A 21279-nucleotide genomic window follows, 5' to 3' on the forward strand; every position below is an offset into this window, starting at 1 on the left:
AAGAAATTCCATCCTGAATTGTAGAACCCGAAGACACTGGTTAAGCAATTTCAAGTTGAGCATGGGGAGAAAGTAGCAATCCGGCTTCTGAACCAGAAACAGGTTGTTATGAAAACCTGTTCCTCTTTGAAGAGGAGGAACTGGGATGATGACTAGGGAGGCCAGAAAAGACTGTTCATCAAGGCTACTGCTTTTCAGAGTTTTAACTGAAGGCCTGTGGTTTGGTTTGGAGGCCATACGGCTTGGCGACCTCTGGACTTGGAACCCTGTGACCTAGAAAAAGGCTGGCCCTTGGCTTTGCCATGCAGACGAAAAGGAGCGAAAGGAAAAACCTCTCGATTTAGGTGCTGCCGATGACAGGAAAGCAGTTTTAGATGCTGCCACTGTTTTATCAAGCTCAAGTCCAAACAAAGGTTAAAGCTTCAAGAGCAAATTACCAAGAGACTGATGCACTACCATCTGCAAATGTGAGTTTGCATGCAGTGAGTGATTATTGGCAGACTGCGCATGCGCTGTGAACGCATTGCGCATACGCGAAGGGTAAAAAGCGACTGCACTGCGTATGCAGCCTGATTGTAAAGAGAACACATTTTGATTGACAGGAAGTTTGTGGGTGCTAACATGGAGTTTTTGTGGAGTGGTTGGGAAAACGCAGGAATGTCATGGCTGTTTTTCAGGTGTGTATCGGACGTCATCTGCGAACGCTGCGTTCAAAAACATGGTGCCTGGTGCAACTGCATTCTCACTGATTTAAGTACGCTGGATCAGCGTTGATGGTGCTCATTTTTTGCGTATGCATTGCAATTCTACTAATGTATACAACGATTTGCTCTGCCAGTTTTGCTATTGGAGAATACAAAAACTGGCAAGGCATGCTGGGATTTGTACTGTAGTTTCACAACAGCTGGAGAGCCACAGGTTAGCCATGCCTGCCCTAAGCTGGACGGAGAGCAGCACCTGTGTTAGCGAAAATGGATTTCAGAAAATTTTCCATTTTCCTATCCATTGGGTAGAGAGGCTGCATTCGGGATAGGAAGAGTAGAGTAGTGTACTTAATTAAAAGGGCAATATGTGCGCCCCCATTACAAATATTACCCAGGTGAACTGGTTGGGGTGCAGAGAGTACCTGGCTCCCACCGCTGGCTGCCTCCCAGAGCAGACGGTTAAGAGCTGCCCTTCCTGTTCCCCGGCGTTGCGGCCATGGCTGGGCTCCTGTTGGTGTAAGTTAGGGTCGGCCAGGAACACTGACCCTGTTGCCAGCGCTCCTGTCACTGGAACAGGACAGATGATGGAGCAGTAGCGGGGCCGGCAATGATGCTGACTCACTGCCTGCTCAGTGTAAAAATAATAAAACTTGTAGAGGCTGCTTCAGCTGCCCCAAAAACTGTGTGCCCAAGCCTTACACTGGAGATGTACTGGTTTTGGCAAAAACCCGGCTGCCAACGGTTCAATAGTAAGAGTGAACATGAGCGAGGGGCAGCATTTAACTAAGAATGAGGGATTGTGGTTAAGCGTCATGAACCCAGTGAGAAATTCCTCTTCTAGACCATGTGCCTCACAGGCCATCGTCATGACGGGCCAGCCAACGCGTATCTACAGCCATGAGGAGGGCAGGGTATCTAGTGGAATTAGTGTGGTGAACCAAATCGACAATCCTCCTGATATTGTCATATGCCTGATTACCGGAAAAGTCAACCGGATCATGATGAATCAGATGTCAGAGGCAAACATTAAGTCTAGTTGTGAGAAGTTTGGCAAATATATTAAAGTCAACATACATTCATTACTTAAATACAAGAACTCGCATACATCCATGTACTTTTTGATAATATAAAAAAACGAGTCCTACGTTGTTGACAAAATAATTTTCCAGTATGTCACTTTATGAAGGCAACTATTATAATTCTTGGCCTAACTCTATCCATAAAAGAAATAGCGCTACTCACCTCTCTTTCTTGCATTAGCCGCTGCCCTTCAGATGCATACAAGCAATTTGTTTCTTCCAAAAATCTCACTTCAAATGAATCTTTGTAAACCTGACCAAAAATATATAAAACAAACTGTACATTTACAATACATAAAGTCTGCACTTTATCAGTTTGTCAAATAATAATGACAAACAAAACAAAGTGCCTCAAAATAATAAGAAAATGTCACAATTCTTCAGATTAGCAGTAACATTAAGCCGGCAAAAGTAACCCAGATTTGTAGTAAAAACTTTTATTTATGTTATCTTTGCTTAACCAAAAACAGGTTTCAACTTTCTTTAATAAACAATCAAGCTTGCTTAGTGCACAGTTTTTGAGTCAAGTGCTATTCGTTACATTTTAAATACAAGACATATGATTTACAGAGGCTTGGATACTCCCCACTGTATCGGAACAGGCCCCCTAAATGTAACAATTCCATTGAAAATGATAAATAATACTGAGATCAGATAGATTGTCAGCAAATGTCACTTACTTGTAAGTCAGACAACATGCCCAGTAAACTACGTAGAAGGCTTCGGTCCACAGCCTCCCCAGATCGCTCTCGCTCAATAAGGAGGAGGATGCCATCAATTGTCTTCATCTGAACCAATTTGTCACTTATAACATGACTGCAAAAGAGCTCCAAGCCCATATCCCTGCATAAAACACCGAACACAAAGGCATTAACATAACTGCGTATATTTCAGTCCCAATGGGACGGCCTTGTGTCTGTGACTGAAAGGTAGGACTTCCAATAGAAAGTCACTGCCAGTGAAGCTAATGCATCTGGCTTCATTGACACGGAGCTGGGTGGTGGACGTTACCGGGAGGGGGGGGGGGGGCTACAGTCTTGCAGCTCATAGATAAAATACACCACTGCATAAAATGTAGACTTGTACAGGTAAAATACAAACTTCAACAAGTATAATTTTATATACAATATACTGTCCTGTTAAGAACCCAACAAAACTTCAACATCCAATTTGTATTTAATGGTTGTGAACAGCAGGTTTCCTAGGTCATGTTGTTCTTATAACACATTACATTTGTTCTGATTTTCTCCATGGGGTTGATTCAATTCAGAGTGAATTTAATGGAGTTGGGAAGGAGCTCCCAGAGCTATTCAATTCAGTGTTATGTTGTCCCCGACTAGAAGATTTTTTCTTGCACTCCTCCGGGGGTGCGAGCAGAGATCCGACAATACTAGGACCGCAATGTTGTTTTGTGCCCTAGCGCTGTGCAAACAGCATCGCGGCAAGACACTTCAGTCGCAGAATTCCCATTCTCGTGACTAAACACCCGGTTTAGTCCGCAAGTACGGGCATTCTCCGACCTGAATTGAATAGCTGCGGAATCTTCTTCCCGATGCAATTCAATTTGCACTGAAATGAGTCGACCGCCATGATTGTAAACATAGTACATATTCAAAATAATTAGTAGTTGTAATTAGTCTTACACTTATGCAGTGATATAGGATACGTTTTATTCTCAATAACCTTTCAGTTGTACTAAGCACTGTGGTATATTCATCATGAATTGCATTTCTATTTTGCATTTAGGGGTCTATTCATGAAGCAGTGAAAAGGAGTGGAGAAAATGGCAAGTGGAGAAGTTGCCCATAGCAATTAATCAGCTTTGAAGGAAGCCTTTATTAAGTACATTCTACATAATGTAAGGGAGATGATGATTGGTTGCCATGGGCAAATTATCCACTGGTCTCTTCTCCACTCTTTTCACTACTTCATGAATAGACCTCTAAGAGAGGTTGTGGACATATTTTACCTAATGGCAAATAGTAGTAACAAAACAGAACACTAACCAAACCCGGCACCCATACACCTCCATGGACAAGAACAGCCAATCACAAACTAAAAGTTCTCCAGACACACTACTTAGATAAGCTCATGAAGTAGTGATTGGCTACAAATTGGACACAGTATTGTCCAATATAGGATAAATACAGTCTTCAATGAATTTCTATCTACTGGTACAACTGCTAAAAATTACATATTCAAGTCTGCCCAATACAGCTGACATAGAAAATGATTTAATCAAGATGGAGATCATTACTAGAACCTTGTTAAGTTCACATCATAAAAATACTTCAAACTATAGTACACAAGTATCGAATTTTCTTTTATCTAGTGCTGTATTTGAAAATGTGAGAAGAAACCCAAATAATAACTAGTTAGATTTAGGACAAGCATTGGTGCTGGTACAGCAATAAATACACTAAAGTGAGAGGTGTGTTTTAGAGCAAGAGTTATACAGCAACTTACCATATGGAAGGAAGCATTGAGTTCTGCAGGACATAAGTTCGATCCAAAAATAAGAAAATGCTCCGGATCATGATCTATAGAAATTAAATGAGTTCTTCAGTCAAAAGTTAGAGAGGGCAGACTTACTATGCAAGCTTAGTAAAGGGGTTGAACAACTCTTTCTTATTCAACAGTGTCCCCAACCACCACCATCACTGATTTTAGAGGGTTCATCTAAGTATTAGCATTTCTCCTGGTTGGCTGGTGGAAGGAAAAAGGTCCTTCCCACACCATAGTCTAGGAAACTGTTTTTAGTAATGGAGACACTTAAACAGATAGGATCTGCACACCGCAAGATAATCTACTATATTGGCTAATTTTCTTTCATTCATTGCTCAGAATGTAAACAGGTTAAAGTTGGGAAAAGCTTAGAACCCTCTACCAAATCACCAGTGAGAAAAGGCACTATTGAGTAAAAAGACATTTATTTGATCATTTAATGGCGGTGTTGCACTAGATTTGCATTTTTTCCTTTTGTATGTCTGAGGATATCATCTGCAGAGAGAATTCAAATTAGAAGAACTGTCTTTTTTCAGGAGTCTTTTCTCAAATTGTCAAATAAAGGTGTGTATACCTATTGGCGATTAAATGTTCCGACTTGTTTTTTTTGTTTTTTTAAATAAAGTTTATTTGCGAGATGACAGAGATACATAGAAAACATAGAAGAAGTGACCTGTGCAGAGGTCTCCATACATCAGTACGATATCAATAGAAAAAAATCATAACAGCATTAGAATGTACATAAAGACTGTTATAAAGAACAAGAAATAAACACCTCAAAAAAGCAAATTCCATAGTGTCAATGCTCACCCCCCCCAGATATTATAAGTATAATATTGAAAAGATAGGTAAAATTTAGAAGAGCGAAAGAACAGATAAAGATAGAATAGAAAGGGAAAGGCGAAGCAGAAAGAGTACAAGAAAGAAGAGAAGGGAGAAGAAAAGAAAAGGAGATTATGAAAGGATTGATAAATGGTTAATTGACTGAATAAGTGAGTGAGTGAGTGAGTGAGTGAATAAATGAATGAAATAATGTCTGACCGACCGACCCGACTGGTCAGACCCGCACCCAGGTAACTAGCTAAACCCACAGAAGGGTATCGGCTTGTGTAGATAAACAGACGGGTCCTATCCCCTCAGTTAAATGCACGTGAGACCTTGAAACAGGAAGTACAGGGATCCCAGATTTTAAGAAAATCTAGTGGAAGAGCCTTTCAGAGTGCCAAATGCTGGCAATAATCTCATCTATTCTAGGGAGCTCGGGGACCGCCATTGGGCTCCTATGCAGCATCTGGTTGCAAGGACCATGCGAGTGAACAGCTTATTCTGAAGGAGGGACGCCTCAGGAATGTTCATTGATAGTAGGAAGTAGTGGGCCTTAAAGGGGATGTTCAGTGATAAGATTGTGGTAGCCAGGGCTGCAACCTCTTTCCATAAAGTAATCAGATGTGGGCAGTTCCACCAAATATGGAGATACGTTCCGTCAGTATTTTTACAACGCCAATATAAAGGGGAAACTTCAGGGTTCATTTTGTTGAGCCTAGTGAGGACGTAGTACCAGCTATAGAATAGTTTATACGCATTTTCCTTCAGTTGAACACAAATTGAGCTCGAAGCAACATTTGCATAAATTTCAGACCAGTCCTCGGTAGTTAGTGTTTCTCCCAGGTCAGATTCCCATGCCCTTTCATGAGCATCTTTAATTTCAATAGAATGGGATGACAGCAATGTGTATATAGTGGATATAAGTCCTTTAGTACAAGCTTTACGAAAAGAGAGGAGTTCTACTGAAGAGAGAGGACGAGCAGTCATTTGTGGTACAACTGAAGAAAAAAAAAATACCTAATTTGTAAATACTGATAAAAAGATTTGTGAGGTATTGAATATTTGGTTTGGAGTTCTGAAAATGTCGGAAAGGACGAGTGTTGAGTAAGATCATTAAGCAGTCTAATTCCGCCATTCTACCAGCAGTCAAAAGAAGCGGAGGCACAGCCAGGACGAAAGCGTGGATTATCGAACAGCGGAATCAGAGGGCTGGGGTGTGGGGCTAGGTGAAACGGTCTGTTGGCTGAGTCCCAGATATCTAATGTGTGAGATATAATTGGATGATGAGCGACAGTCTTAGGCCGGGACAATCTAGGAAGCCAAATTAAAGAGGATACAGAGTGCAACTTAAGAGTATGGGATTGTATCGAACCCCACACCCTCTCATCGGCGGGTCGATTCCATAAAATACATTGTGTCACCCTAGCCGCTATTTAATAAGATTTAGAACTGGGAACACCTAAGCCCCCCTTCTGAGGTGTGTATCTGAAGTACTGTGCTCTTCACTCTGGGTCTTTTCTTAAGACCAAATAAACTTCATTACAGTGTGCTGAAGGAGCTTGAAGACACAGGGAGGCACACAAACTGGTAACGTTTGGAATAGATATAGTAATCTGAGTAATAAATTCATCTTAACGGCATTCATGCGGCCGATCCAAGAAATATGATAGCCTCCCCAATCTTCAAGATCTTTCTGGAACTGGGCTAATATTTTGGGGTAGTTAGCTTGATAGAGCTGCCTGTAAGTTTTGGGGATTGAAACACTTAAATAAGAAAGAGGTCGTCTGTTCCAACGAAAGTGGAAAAGAGTGCTCTAAGGAATCTTTAACATGTAGTGGGATATAAAAGTCAAAGACCTCCGTTTTTGCCGTATTAATCTTGTAGCCCGATAATGCCCCATAATCCAATTTCTCGGAAACAAATAGGGAAGGGAGTGGGCAGGGCCAGAAATTGTAAGTAAAACATTGTTTGCATAAAGGGCAATCTTACGTGCCGTGGGACCAATTTTTATATCTCGTATGTTGGGGTTGGCGCAAATTCATGTCGCAAGGGGTTCAATTGAGACGGCAAATATAAGAGGGGACAAGGAGCACCCCTGACGGGTACCATTAGATATCGAGAAGGGTGTGGAAGCAACCCCATTGGCCAGCACAGCTGCTCTGGGTTTATTATAGAGGGCGGCAATTCCATGGAGGAACCGGTCAGATATACCTATGGACTGCGTATAAAACATAAAGGGCCACTGGATTCGGTCGAACGCCTTCTCGGCGTCTAATCCCATGACTACAGCCGGTGATTTTTATGTATTGCGTGAATCAAATCGATTGTGCGCCTTGTTTTGTTGAACGGTGATAAAACCAACTTGATCTGGGTAAACCAGCATAGGTAGCAGCGGACCCAATCTATTTTGCTTACAATTTCAAGTAAATTTTAATGTCCACTTTAAGTAACGAGATAGGTCTGTAATTAGAGACCAATTTTGGGTCCCTATCCGATTTTGGTATCACAACTATGCTAGCCAGGGAGGTTACGGGGTCAAAAGAAGCACCGTCTATAAGGTCATTAAAAAGGCTTTCGAAAAGGGAGTTCGCGTCAATGTAAATTTCTTGTAGTATTGGGGGGTAAATCCATCTGGACCCGGCGCTGAGGAAGATTTAAGACCCTTGATGGCATTCGAAATTTCTTCCTCAGATATGTCCGCGTTCAGAGTCAGCAAGTGTTGGTCATACAGTTGAGGTAGCAAGCCGCTGGAAAAGGCGGCGGACATAGAGAGAGACATTGACAAGCCACGTTGAGGGGGGACTAGGCAAGTTATACAATTTTTCATAATAGGCCTGAAATTCTGATATTATTTGTTGGGGGTCATAAGTAAGTTCCCCTGAGCCATGTCTCTTGATTTTGGAGATCAAACTAGATGCCTTCTTCTGCCTTATTTTACTAGCAAGAACTGAATCCGCTTTGTCCACCTTATCATAGTATTTCTGTCTGAGTTTTTTTGGGATGTTAGCTGACTTACAATAGCATTAAGTCTGCCTCGGAGAGAATTGATCTGAGCATGTAAAGCCGATGTGGGGTGCTGTTACGGCGGTCGAGAAGTAATGAGATTTCAGTCTCCAATTGGAAAATTTCCTTCTGGGCTTGCTTCCGACGAAATGCTGCCATGCTAATAAATCTACCTCTGATCGTGGCTTTATGAGCCTCCCAGATAGTCCCTATAGCAATCTTGTCAGATAAATTAATCTCTAAGTACTCCCGATGGCAGATTTAATGTCTTGAAAAAGAGAAGGGTCTAACAGCATATCATCGAGGCGCCATGTACGGGATTTGTGGTGAAAAGAGAGGGTATCTAGTAAAATATATGGACCAGCATGGTCTGTCCATGAAAAAGGCGTAATACCCGCCACAGTGACCATAGGGGCAAGTGAACGAGAGACAAAAATCATATCATTTCGGGAATAAATTTGGTGGGAACCAGAAAAGTGTGTGTAATCTCTGGCCGACGAGTTTTTCAGGCGCCAGGAGTCTAACACAGATAGCCTATTCAAACCGGCACTGAGAAAACTTCAGGTGAGTGTTTTGATTGCCACACAGTGGTTTTATCGATGGAGGGATCCAAGACTGCGTAAAAGTCACCACCTATTATCAGATGTCCCTGAAGAAGTTTTTCTATTAGCCAAAATAACTTAAAGAAAAAGGAGCTTTGATCGGTATTGGGAGCATATAGATTGACTAACGTGATCTGTTCAGTCCCTATGGAGCCCACTAGGATGAGATATCGTCCATCTGGGTCTGCTACTGAGCGTGACAGAACAAAGGAAGCAGTGTTTGAAAACAAAACTGCCACCCTCCTCTTTTTACAAGGAGCTGACGCAAAGTAGGTTTGAAGAAATCGCCTACCCTTCGAGAGTGGTCTCCAGTCAAGTGTGTCGCTTGCAGTAGAACTAGGTCTGCTTTTTCCCTCCTACAAGCTCCTAAAACTAAGGTGCAACGTCTGGGGGAATTGAGACCGTTGACATTGAGAGAACCTTAAGTCCCATGGTTCGTGTGAACTGCGAGAATCTCTAGAGTCTCAAAATAAATCTCCAGACTTGAGATGAGGAGACCAGTCGGGTCAGACGGAAAAGAACAGGGAAGAAAAGAAAGAAGAGAAGAGAACAAGAAAAAGAACAGAGAGTCCGGAAGAAGAGAGTGAAGAGAGGCCTCAATAGGCCAAAACCCTGAAAAGAGTAGACCCTAAGGAAGGGACTAAACATACTGAACAGTAAGCAAGAACTAAAATAGAAATAGGGAAATGATGCACGCATCAGGGGTGGAGGGCAATATACGTCTAGAACTGTAGAAAGACCAGAGACCCTCTGTCATAAACAATGAACAGAAATCTACATGCCTGCCCTACCAACAGCAAAGGGAAGGAGAGCAGATATGTAGAGTAGTGTAGTGGATCCGTAAAGAAAGGCAGGTGTCTAATGAAATCACCGGTTGTTAGCATAAAATGGGCAGCAATAAAAATGTAAAAAAATGTATTTGCACATCCTGTCTAGAAACAGACAAACTGTGTGTATTCAAATAAAGCACCATGGCGTTCTACAGCCATTGTCCTAAAATGTAAAGACAAAAGTAAACACAGGCACAATCTATAGTCGTCAGAATATAGAAGTTAAGCACATAAGAATAACTAGCGTCAACTTTGCACAGCATAACTACTGAACTGTGTGGTGTAACGAATGAAAGTGGTATGTTTCTCTAAACCACCAATGAGAGTGAGAGAAAAACTAACTCAATCTATTCCAACTACAATGGAAGAAAACTGGACTAACAGTAAATACTTCGATCCAAGTCTCAGGACTCTCCCTCAAGGCGGAGCAGAATCATCCTCATGGCACCGTCGTACAGTTGTCCACTGTGCTTGTGGACGGCGTGACTGCTAAGGCATGGGCGAACTTGGTAAAGGAGAGGAGGTTGAGGGTTCCGGAAGAATGTTCAAATCCTTCAAGATCTTTTGACCTTGTTCCAGCGTCTTAGCCGTATGGACAGTGTTATCAGCTAGAACTTGAAGCTGAAAGGGTAAGTTCCACCGGTACCGCACATTAAGCTGGCGAAGCACCTTCGTGATGGGTTGCAGGTCCCTTCTTTTTTGTATTGTAGACGGAGCAAGATCTTGAAATATCTGAATGTTCATGTCCTTATAGACAATGTTAGAGGTACCTCTAGTAGCGGTCACCAGTTTCTCTTTAGTACAATAATAGTGTAGTCTCGTGACTATGTCCATAGGTTGTTGTCCAGAAGGTCACGCTCGAAGGGCTTGATGAGCCCTGTTCAAGAGTAGTTCACCATCTTGAAGTTCGGGGAGGATATGCTTGAAGAGGTCTCGGAGGAAAGTTGGTAGAGTCGGTGGAGGAATGGACTCCGGAACATTTCTGATCCAGAGATTGTACCCCCTTGACCTATGTTCCAAATCATCCTGCTTTTCTTTAAGGTCATTAATTTCTGCGCATAAAAGAGAGTTCCCTATCAACCCCCCCTTGATATCTGCACAGTCCATTCATCTTGGACCCCAAGGGTGTCAGTACGCGTGCCAAGAGCAATCAGTTCAGATTTAAAGTCATCTACCGCCCTTTTCAGTTCTTGTTGGAACGTCAGTTTAATCCCCTCTACTAGTGAAGTAAGAACAGCATGAATAGACGATCGATATCCATTTCAGGGGGAGAATCAGGTGGAGATGAGCTGCTCCTTCGAGACTGGGAGGCAGCCTTGTTCCTAGGAGTAAACATAGCAGGAGTCGTAGTAGCAGCAGCCTTCCTTATTTTATAGGGCATAGTAGAACTATAGCATGAGTTAGTGAAAATAGTAGGTATGGATCCACTTGATGATATAGAAAAAATGAGGGCCTCTAGAGGACGTGTCTAGGTCATCATTAAATTAGAGCAGACAGGAGCCAAGAAGTGTTTCTCTGCAGAATAAGCAGAGATGAGTAGGAATAAACGTATAATATGTTCTGCTGCAATTATTTCCCAATAGCATAGAAAAGATCACAAAAAGTATGTATCAGGACATTCTTCCTGCAGCACCCATATATGGAGTGAGGGATTGATGTGTGCAGGGAAATCCTCTATGGGGCATGGAGAGAGGCAGACCAAATAAGTAGAGGGATTACTCCTTCCCAAAAGATCTCAGTGATCTGTGTTGCACTAAGCTGGGACACAAAGGAGAAATGTACTGGGCAGAAGTCTGTGAGATCACCATATATGTTAAAGGAGAGGTGTAAATAGCCCCGGGAGGTAGCACAGGCAGAGAGTGGGTAAAATGGCCACCTCTTCTTGTGTACCGGCACTTAAATCCCGTTCTCTAAAGTGACCTGCATCCCCAGCACACCAGTGAGGCTATAAATTACTGCAGAGCCCGCTAAGAGCAGTGGTATTGTGCAGGAGGGGGTAACTGTGATGAAGTACTAGTGTCCCCTGGCTCTGGGTACCTGGACTGGGATCAGGCGCGTTCACCCGCGCTGCACTCGGTCCGGCCGTTGCAGGGTCTGTCTGAGCGGTATGCTGGAAGCTCCCAGCTTCCCCTGCCGAAAGCCTCAGGCAGAGACGATAGCGGCAGCGTCTCTTCTTCACTTCCGGCTGACTGTATTCCGCGCCCGAATCGGCCCCCGTCCGGGCTGGCTGTGTCACAGGAGACCGCGGCTTTCTCTGTGGGGAGAGGCTGCAACATGCGGGGACGCGAAAGACGTGTCCCCCAGCTCCGTGGTCAATCCCCGCTGTCCTCTCCCACTCCAGGGGAGCTTAGGGCGGGAGGGGAGAGCAAAACAAGCCCCGTGGAGCTGTATAGGGAGAATTTAAAAGGACGTAAGCCAGGAGCTCCAAAGCGCTGCATCCTCTAAGGTCAGCAGCCAGGCCCCGCCCCCAATGTTGTGACCTTTTATCTACATGGAAGCAGTTCAAAACACCAATTTTCATTTTCTTGATACAAAAGGGTCAGGGTTAACTGGTTTATACCAAATGATTCTATATTTTTTTCTAAAAAGAACACTTTTTATTATTATGCTGTGACTACTTAAAAAAGCCTATTACAGGTTGAGTATCCCTTATCCAAAATGCTTGGAACCAGAGGTATTTTGGATATGGGATTTTTCCGTATTTTGGAATAATTGCATACCACAATGAGATATCATGGTGATGGGACCTAAATGTAAGCACAGAATGTATTTATGTTACATATACATCTTATACACACAGCCTGAAGGTCATTTTAGCCAATATTTTTTATAACTTTGTGCATTAAACAAAGTGTGTCTACATTCACACAATTCATTTATGTTTCATATACAACTAATACACACAGCCTGAAGGTCATTTAATACAATATTTTTAATAACTGTGTATTAAACAAAGTTTGTGTACATTGAGCCATCAGAAAAATAGGATTTTGGTACTTACCAGGTAAATCCTTTTCTTTGAATCCATAGGGGGCACTGGAGTACTCTTGGGTTATGGACTGGGCGTAGCCGGAAATGGCACATATTTAAATATTTAAATTAGTAACTGGCCATCCCCTCCATAATCCCATAGAGCCTTCAGTATTTTTACTGGGCCGAACAGGAGTGATAGAGAGGATGAACCATAGAGAATTACATATAACATTATATGCACCTATAACATTATAATATAATGGTCAACCCTAAAGTTAACACATAACGGAACTGATAACAATCAGTTAATACCATAACATCGAATGCATTGGTGATGAAGTGTTACCATAAGATCCACAGACCTTACCACAAGACAGGTAAACTGCTCTGGGTGGGCGTCCAGTGCCCCCTATGGATTCAAAGAAAAGGATTTACCTGGTAAGTACCAAAATCCTATTTTCTTTTTCATCCACTAGGGGTCACTGGAGTACTCTTGGGACGTACCAAAGTTTCCCCCTTGGGCGGGAGAGCAGTTTGGCACCTGTAATACTAGACGGCCAAAGCTAAATGCTGATGCCGCAAACGTAGCCAACCAGTAAAAGCGCACCAACATGCGCACTGATGGTCATGCACTGATGACCATGTAGCAGCTCGTCTACGCTGTTTCGTAGAAACTCCACGACCTGCTGCTCCTGACGTTCCCAAAGAACGTATGGAATGGTCTGACCCTAATGTAGGCGTTGTAGCCTATTATGAAGCTAAGCCTGACGTATGACATAAGGACTGCTTGGAAGCTTGTAAAGCCATCTTCACTACATTATAGAGAACAATGTGTCTGTTCTACGTACAATTGTTTGGGTTACATAAACGCGTAGTGCGCGTACCACATTCAAAGTAACTTAAGTTCTCGAACATATTGATAACCGAGGAACTATATTAATTAGTTGATGCGTGACATTATACGATCTTTGACTGGAACACGGAATTTGTGCGAAGTTCCGCCCTATGACCATAAAACACCAGATTTGGGGCCTTGACATGCAAGCCACCCTATGTTAAAAACACGCCTTGCTGAGAGGCTAAGGCTAAGAGAAAAGTGTTTACCAATTGATAAACGTAACATCCACTTGTTGTAAGAATTCAACAAATGAAGACTGTAAATAAAAAACCTAAAACCAGATCACGTCCCCTGGCGCTGTAGGTGGTAAAACCAGATCACGTCCCATGGCGCTGTAGGTGGTATAAATGGAGGTCGTCTGAGGACACCGTGCAGGAAAGTGTGTACAATCAGCAAAGGAGCCAAACACCTTTGCAGGTAAATTGACATGCAGAGACCTGCACCTTGAGTGTAGAATATAATCCTTCACCAAACCCAGTCTGTAAAAATATTAAAAGACGGGATAACTTGAAAATGATGTTGGAAACTTCTGAGCGTCACACCAACCTATAGAGGCACGCTAAACCTTGTGATAATGAGCTGCCGTACTGGCTTCCCAGCCCCTAACATGGTTTGTATACCAGATTCTGGAATGCCCTCCGTTCTTGAGAGCGCTTTGAACAGCCACCCCGTGAAACGCTGCCGCGCTAAAACGGGGTAAAAGAACTGACCCTAGTGGGATAGGTCCGGACGTGGCGAGAGCGGTGAAGGATCGGCTGCGAGTAGTTCGCGGAGATCCAAGAATCATGGCCTCCGAGGCCAATGTGGCGCCACTAGTATGACTGTCATGGAGTCTTGTATGATCCATTTTAGTACCCGAGGAAGCAGCGTAACCGTTGTAACAGATTCACAATGCTGTACAGCCACGCGATCGTGAGAGCATCAGAGCATCTACAGCTGCTGCCTTCGGAGCCCTTGTACTGGACACATACTGGGATGGACACATACTTGGATGTTTTTTTTTTTTTTTTTAATTTGTTTTTGCGAGATGCCAATAGATACCCCTGTGGGTAACTCCACCGCTGGACCGACATCTGGAACACTTAAGAATTCAATGCTCAGTGTCCTGGAATAAGCTGCCTTCCAGCTGTTCACTCCCAGAATGAACATGGAGCAACCTGCCGCATGGTCATGCGACTTCGATTCCGTCCTTGATCGGTGATGTATGCGATCGCCGTTGTGTTGTCTGACCGCACTTGGACAGTCTGAGAACGGAGCATGTGGCCCGCTTGCCGCAGCGCGTTTGACCGAAATCTCCGTGATTTGTGAAGTTATTCATTTTGGGACCCCAGGTCCCCAACCTCTGAGACTCGCGTTCATATTTAGAATTATCCAATTCCAGACGCCGAACATTGTCCCTGCGGTAAAATTATGTACTTGGAGCCACTAGAGTAGTGAAACTCTGGCCCTTAGAGACAACCGTACTATTTGATGAACTTGTAGGAGCGTGCAAGAACTTCCAGGTGAAAATTACCTGAGTGACTCCTTGCGAAGTAGAGTGCGTCGAAAGACGTCACTCTCCTTACCAATAGGCAAAAGGCCAACCGGATCAAGACTGTCCGTGGCTTGCGTACGAACTGTACGTGATGACGAACAGTTTGTGTGGTATGTTCAGGCAGGTAAATCCGTGTAATCACGGAATTATCCCTATGCATGAGTCCGTTGTTACGGAATGAGGCTTGATATCTCTAGGTTAACAATCTAACCATGCTGAACGACACCCTTCTACGTTAGTAAGGGCCGTTGCATGACGAAGTTTTGAGACGGAGCTTTAATGAGCAGATCTGCAAATCACTGAACTGTTATCACTTCCAGGGATGAGCTATCACGATAGCCATTACTTGTGACAACCCTAGGCGCCATACGAAGCCAAAACGGTAGCGCTCGAAAGCGAGAATGGTTTTTACTGCCAACTTAAGTAGGCCTGATGCGTCTAAGTACCTATTCTTGTTGAAATCCAGAATCACTGTGATTTTCAATCTGTAGTCATCAACTGCAGGTATTCATGAATGTGTAGTATAAGCGACGCCCTGATTGACCTGAAGGGTCAGTATTGGACTGACAGATTCAGCCAGCTTTGGAACTACCCCAAACTGGAATAATGACCGTGACTCAGTTGTTGACTGCAGTCAAAGTGCTCAATCTACTAGAGCTTGTATGGCGGTGTGCAGAACCGCGATTTTATCTTCTGACCCAGGCAGATCTTGCAAATTGCAATGGTGGAAAACAATCAACCTTTGTCTGATAAACTGCGAACCCAAAAATTGCGGATCCCCCAACTGTGGATGGCCACAACTGACGATCAGCGATGGCCTGGAAACTCATTCTAGCCCTGGCTTTTCAGTGGCTTAGCTGTAAACGCCACTGAAACCCTGGTTAAAGATGCCTGGAAGTAGGTGGCAGCCTTTAACCGTATATTGACGACAATCAGACAATTAGAGGTTATCGAAAACCACGTTCACTACCACCTGACCCGTCTGTGGCTGTTCCTGTAGCACGGCCCCGAAAGGACCGAGATGTAAAAACTATATCCTGAATCTATTTATTTAGGAATTTGTCCAAGACAGGACGAAACATGTGGGCAGCGTAAGGTAATGTTTCTATTCTCGTTTAGAAACGGACACCGTCCTGTTAATCACGTAGCGAAAAATAAGAATTTACTCACCGGTAATTCTATTTCTCGTAGTCCGTAGTGGATGCTGGGAACTCCGTAAGGACCATGGGGAATAGCGGGCTCCGAAGGAGGCTGGGCACTCTAGAAAGATCTTAGACTACCTGGTGTGCACTGGCTCCTCCCACTATGACCCTCCTCCAAGCCTCAGTTAGGTACTGTGCCCGGACGAGCGTACACAATAAGGAAGGATTTTGAATCCCGGGTAAGACTCATACCAGCCACACCAATCACACCGTACAACTCGTGATATGAAACACAGTTAACAGTATGAAACAATAGAGCCTCTCAACAGATGGCTCAACAGTAACCCGATTTAGTTAACAACAACTATGTACAAGTAATGCAGATAAACCGCACTTGGGATGGGCGCCCAGCATCCACTACGGACTACGAGAAATAGAATTACCGGTGAGTAAATTCTTATTTTCTCTAACGTCCTAGTGGATGCTGGGAACTCCGTAAGGACCATGGGGATTATACCAAAGCTCCCAAACGGGCGGGAGAGTGCGGATGACTCTGCAGCACCGAATGAGAGAACTCCAGGTCCTCCTCAGCCAGGGTATCCAATTTGTAGAATTTTGCAAACGTGTTTGCCCCTGACCAAGTAGCTGCTCGGCAAAGTTGTAAAGCCGAGACCCCTCGGGCAGCCGCCCAAGATGAGCCCACCTTCCTTGTGGAATGGGCATTGACAGATTTTGGCTGTGGCAGGCCTGCCACAGTATGTGCAAGCTGAATTGTACTACAAATCCAACGAGCAATAGTCTGCTTAGGAGCAGGAGCACCCAGCTTGTTGGGTGCATATAGGATAAACAGCGAGTCAGATTTTCTGACTCCAGCCGTCCTGGAAACATATATTTTCAGGGCCCTGACAACGTCTAGCAACTTGGAGTCCTCCAAATCCTTAGTAGCCGCAGGCACCAAATAGGCTGGTTCAGGTGAAACGCTGACACCACCTTAGGGAGAAACTGGGGACGAGTCCTCAATTCTGCCCTATCCATATGGAAAATCAAATAAGGGCTTTTACAAGACAAAGCCGCCAATTCTGATACTCGCCTGGCAGAAGCCAAGGCCAATAACATAACCACCTTCCATGTGAGATATTTCAGATCCACGGTTTTTAGTGGTTCAAACCAATGTGATTTTAAGAAAACTCAACACCACGTTGAGATCCCAAGGTGCCACAGGAGGCACAAACGGGGGCTGACTATGCAGCACTCCTTTTATAAATGTCTGAACTTCAGGTACTGAAGCGAGTTCTTTTTTGAAAGAAAATCGACAGAGCCGAGATCTGTACCTTAATGGAACCCAATTTAAGGCCCATAGTCACTCCTGCTTGCAGGAAATGCAGAAATCGACCTAGTTGAAATTCCTCTGTTGGGGCCCTTTCGGCCTCATACCATGCAACATATTTTCGCCATATGCGGTGATAATGAGTTGCTGTAACCTCTTTCCTGGCTTTAGTAAGCGTAGGAATTACTTCCTCCGGAATGCCCTTTTCCTTCAGGATCCGGCGTTCAACCGCCATGCCGTCAAACGCAGCCGCGGTAAGTCTTGGAACAGACAGGGCCCCTGCTGCCGCAGGTCCTGACTGAGTGGCAGAGGCCATGGGTCCTCTGATATAAATTCTTGAAGTTCTGGGTACCAAGCTCTTCTTGGCCATCCACGAGTATCGTTCTTACTCCTCGCCTTCTTATTATTCTCAGTACCTTTGGTATGAGAGGCAGAGGGGAGAACACCTAAACCGACTGGTACACCCACGGTGTTACCAGAGCGTCCATAGCTATCGCCTGAGGGTCCCTTGACCTGGAGCAATATCTTTTATAGCTTTTTGTTAAGGCGGACGCCATCATGTCCACCTGTGGCCTTTCCCAATGGTGTACAATCCTATTGGAAGACTTCTGGAGGAAGTCCCCATTCTCCCGGGTGGAGGTCGTGTCTGTTGAGAAGATCTGCTTCCCAGTTGTCCACTCCGGGAATGAACACTGCTGACAGTGCTAACACATGATTTTCCGCCTATCGGAGAATCCTTGTGGCTTCTGCCATCGCCATCCTGCTTTTTGTGCCGCCCTGTTGATTACATGGGCGACTGCCGTGATGTTGTCTGATTGGATCAGTACCGGCTGGTTTTGAAGCAGAGGCCTTGCTGGCCTCAGGGCATTTTAAATGGCCCTCAGATCCAGAATATTTATGTGTAGGGAAATAACCTGACTTGACCAAAGTCCCTGGAAGTTTCTTCCCTATGTGACTGCCCCCCAGCCTCAAAGGCTGGAATCCATGGTCACTAGGACCTAGTCCTGTATGCCGAACCTGCGGCCCTCTTGAAGATGGGCACTCTGCAGCCACCACAGTAGAGATACCCTGGTCCTTGAAGACAGGGTTATCAGCCTATGCATCGGAAGATGCGATCCGGACCACTTGTCCAACAGGTCCCTCTGAAAAGTTCTTGTATGGAACCTGCCTAATGGGATTGCTTCGTAAGAAGCTACCATTTTTCCCAGGACTCGCGTGCAATGATGCACCGCTACCTATTTTGGTTTCAGGAGGTCTCTGACTAGAGATGACAACTCCTTGGCTTTCTCCTCCGGGAGAAACACTATTTCTGGTTTATGTCCAGAACCATCCCCAGGAACAGTAGACGTGTCATAGGAACCAGCTGTGACTTTGGACTGTTTAGAATCCACCTATGCTGTTGTAGCACTTTCCAAAATAGTGCTACCCCGACTACCAACTGCTCCTTGGACCTCGCCCTTATAACGAGATTGTCCAAATACGGGATAATTACAACTCCCTTTTTTTTTGAAGGAGTATCATCATTTCGGCCATTACCTTGATAAAACACCCTCGGTGCCATGTACAGTCCAAACGGCAGTGTCTGGACTTGGTAATGGTAATCCTGTACCACAAATCTGAGGTACTCCTGGCGAGGATGGTAAATGGGGACATGCAGGTAAGCATCCTTGATGTCCCGGGATACCATGTAATCCCCCTCGTCCAGGCTTGCAATAACCGCCCTGAGCGATTCCATCTTGAACTTGAATTTTTTTTTTTTTTTTTTTATGTTCAAGGATTTTAATATAAAATGGGTCACACCGAACCATGCGGTTTCGGTACCCCAACCCGTGTGGAATAGTAACCCCGTCCTTGTTGAAGTAGGGGCACCTTGAGTATTACCTGCTGGGAATACCGCTTATTAATTGCCTCTAGCACAGCCTCCCTGCCTGAGGGAGTTGTCAGCAAGGCATATTTTAGGAAACGGCTGGGGGGAGACATCTCTAATTCCAGCTTGTACCCCTGAAATACTACTTGGAAGAAACAGGGATCCACCTGTGAGCGAGCCCACTAATTGCTGAAATTTTTGAGGCGGCCCCCCACCGTACCTGGCTACACCTGTGGAGCACCCGCGTCATGGTGTGTACTCACAGGAGGCGGGGGAAGAATCTTGATTCTGGGAACAGGCTGACTGGTGCAGCTTTTTCCCTCTACCCTTGTCTCTGTACAGAAAGGAAGCGCCATTTGACCCGCTTGCTTTTCTGAAGCCGAAAGGACTGTACCTTTTTCTGTGAGGAAACCTGAGGTAAAATTATTTCTTCCCAGCAGTTGCTGTGGATACGAGGTCCCAGAGACCATCCCCAAATAATTCCTCACCCTTATAAGGCTCTCTATGCGCTTTTTAAGTCAGCATCACCTGTCCAGTGACAGGTCTCTAATACCCTCCTGACAGAATGGACATTACATTTATTTTGGATGCCAGCCGGCAAAATATCCCTCTGTGCATCCCCCATATATAAGACAACGTCTTTAATATGTTTTTATGTTTGCCAACTATTATCCCTGTTTGACAGGGTCACCAACCACGCTGCAGCAGCACTATCTGCAGGTCTCAGTCTAGTACCTGAGTGTGTAAATACAGACTTCAGGATAGCCTCCTGTTTTTTATCAACAGGTACCTATTAAAGTGGCCGTATCCTAAGACGGCAGTGCCACCTTTTTTGACAAACGTGTGAGCGCCTTATCCACCCTAGGGGATATCTCCCAGCGTAACTTATCCTCCTGGCGGGAAAGGGTACGCCATCAGTAACTTTTTATAAATTACCAGTTTCTTAACGGGGGAACCCACGGTTTTCACACACTTCATTTATTCATCTGATGGGGGAACAAAACACTGCCTGTTTTTTCTCCCCAAACCTAAAACCCATTTATAGAGGTTAAAGTCAGAAATGTATAACACATTTTTTATTGCCGGGATCAAGTCACGGATTGGATTGTGTATATGTCTCCACCTTGTCGACACTGGAGTCAGACTCCGTGTCGACATCTGTGTCTGCCATCTGAGAGAGCGGGCGTTTTTGAGCCCCTGATGGCCTTTGAGACGCCTGGGCAGGCGCGGGCTGCGAAGCCGGCTGTCCCACAGCTGTTACGTCATCCACCCTTTTATGTAAGGAGTTGACACTGTCGGTTAATACCTTTTACCTCTCTATCCACTCTGGTGTCGGCCCCACAGGGGGCGACATCACATATATCGGCCTCTGTTCCGTCACCATATAAGCCTCCTCATTCAACATGTCGACACAGCCGTACCGACACACCGCAGACACACAGGGAATGCTCTAAACGAGGACAGGACCCACAAAAGCCCTTTGGGGGGACAGAGTGAGAGTATGCCAGCACACACCAGAGCGCTATATACTGCAGGGACTAACTGAGTTATGTCCCCTATAGCTTTATATCTATATATATAATGTATACTGCGCCTAAATTTAGTGCCCCCTCTCTCTTTTTTTAACCCTTGTAGACTGCAGGGGAGAGCCAGGGAGCTTCCCTCCAACGGAGCTGTGAGGGAAAATGGCGCCAGTGTGCTGAGGAGATAGGCTCCGCCCCTTTTTCGCGGCCTATTCTCCCGTTTTTTATGGACTTCTGGCAGGGGTATTTACCTCATATATAGCCCCTGGGGCTATATATTGAAGTATTTTTGCCAGCCAAGGTGTTTTTATTGCTGCCTCAGAGCGCCCCCCCCCAGCGCTCTGCACCCTCAGTGACCGGAGTGTGAAGTGTGTATGAGGAGCAATGGCGCACAGCTGCAGTGCTGTGCGCTACCTTGGTGAAGACTGAGCCTTCATGCCGCCGATTTTCCGGACCATCTTCTTGCT

The 21279-nt window shown here is 44.7% G+C and overlaps 1 protein-coding gene across 2 annotated transcripts in view; it reads right to left on the reverse strand.

Moving 5' to 3' along the window:
• The window catches only part of CUL4A (cullin 4A), a 242315-nt gene that overhangs the window by 189080 nt on the left and 31956 nt on the right, over positions 1-21279 (reverse strand). For both annotated transcript variants that reach the window (XM_063953120.1, XM_063953119.1), the window contains exons 6-8: positions 4250-4323; positions 2464-2626; positions 1947-2036 (exon numbers count right to left, since the gene is read on the reverse strand). In XM_063953120.1, the coding sequence (XP_063809190.1) occupies positions 1947-2036; positions 2464-2626; positions 4250-4323 (327 nt within the window). The remainder of the gene's footprint in view (positions 1-1946; positions 2037-2463; positions 2627-4249; positions 4324-21279) is intronic.

Source organism: Pseudophryne corroboree, chromosome 2 (assembly GCF_028390025.1).
Source record: "Pseudophryne corroboree isolate aPseCor3 chromosome 2, aPseCor3.hap2, whole genome shotgun sequence".
Classification (NCBI taxonomy): Eukaryota; Metazoa; Chordata; class Amphibia; order Anura; family Myobatrachidae; genus Pseudophryne; species Pseudophryne corroboree.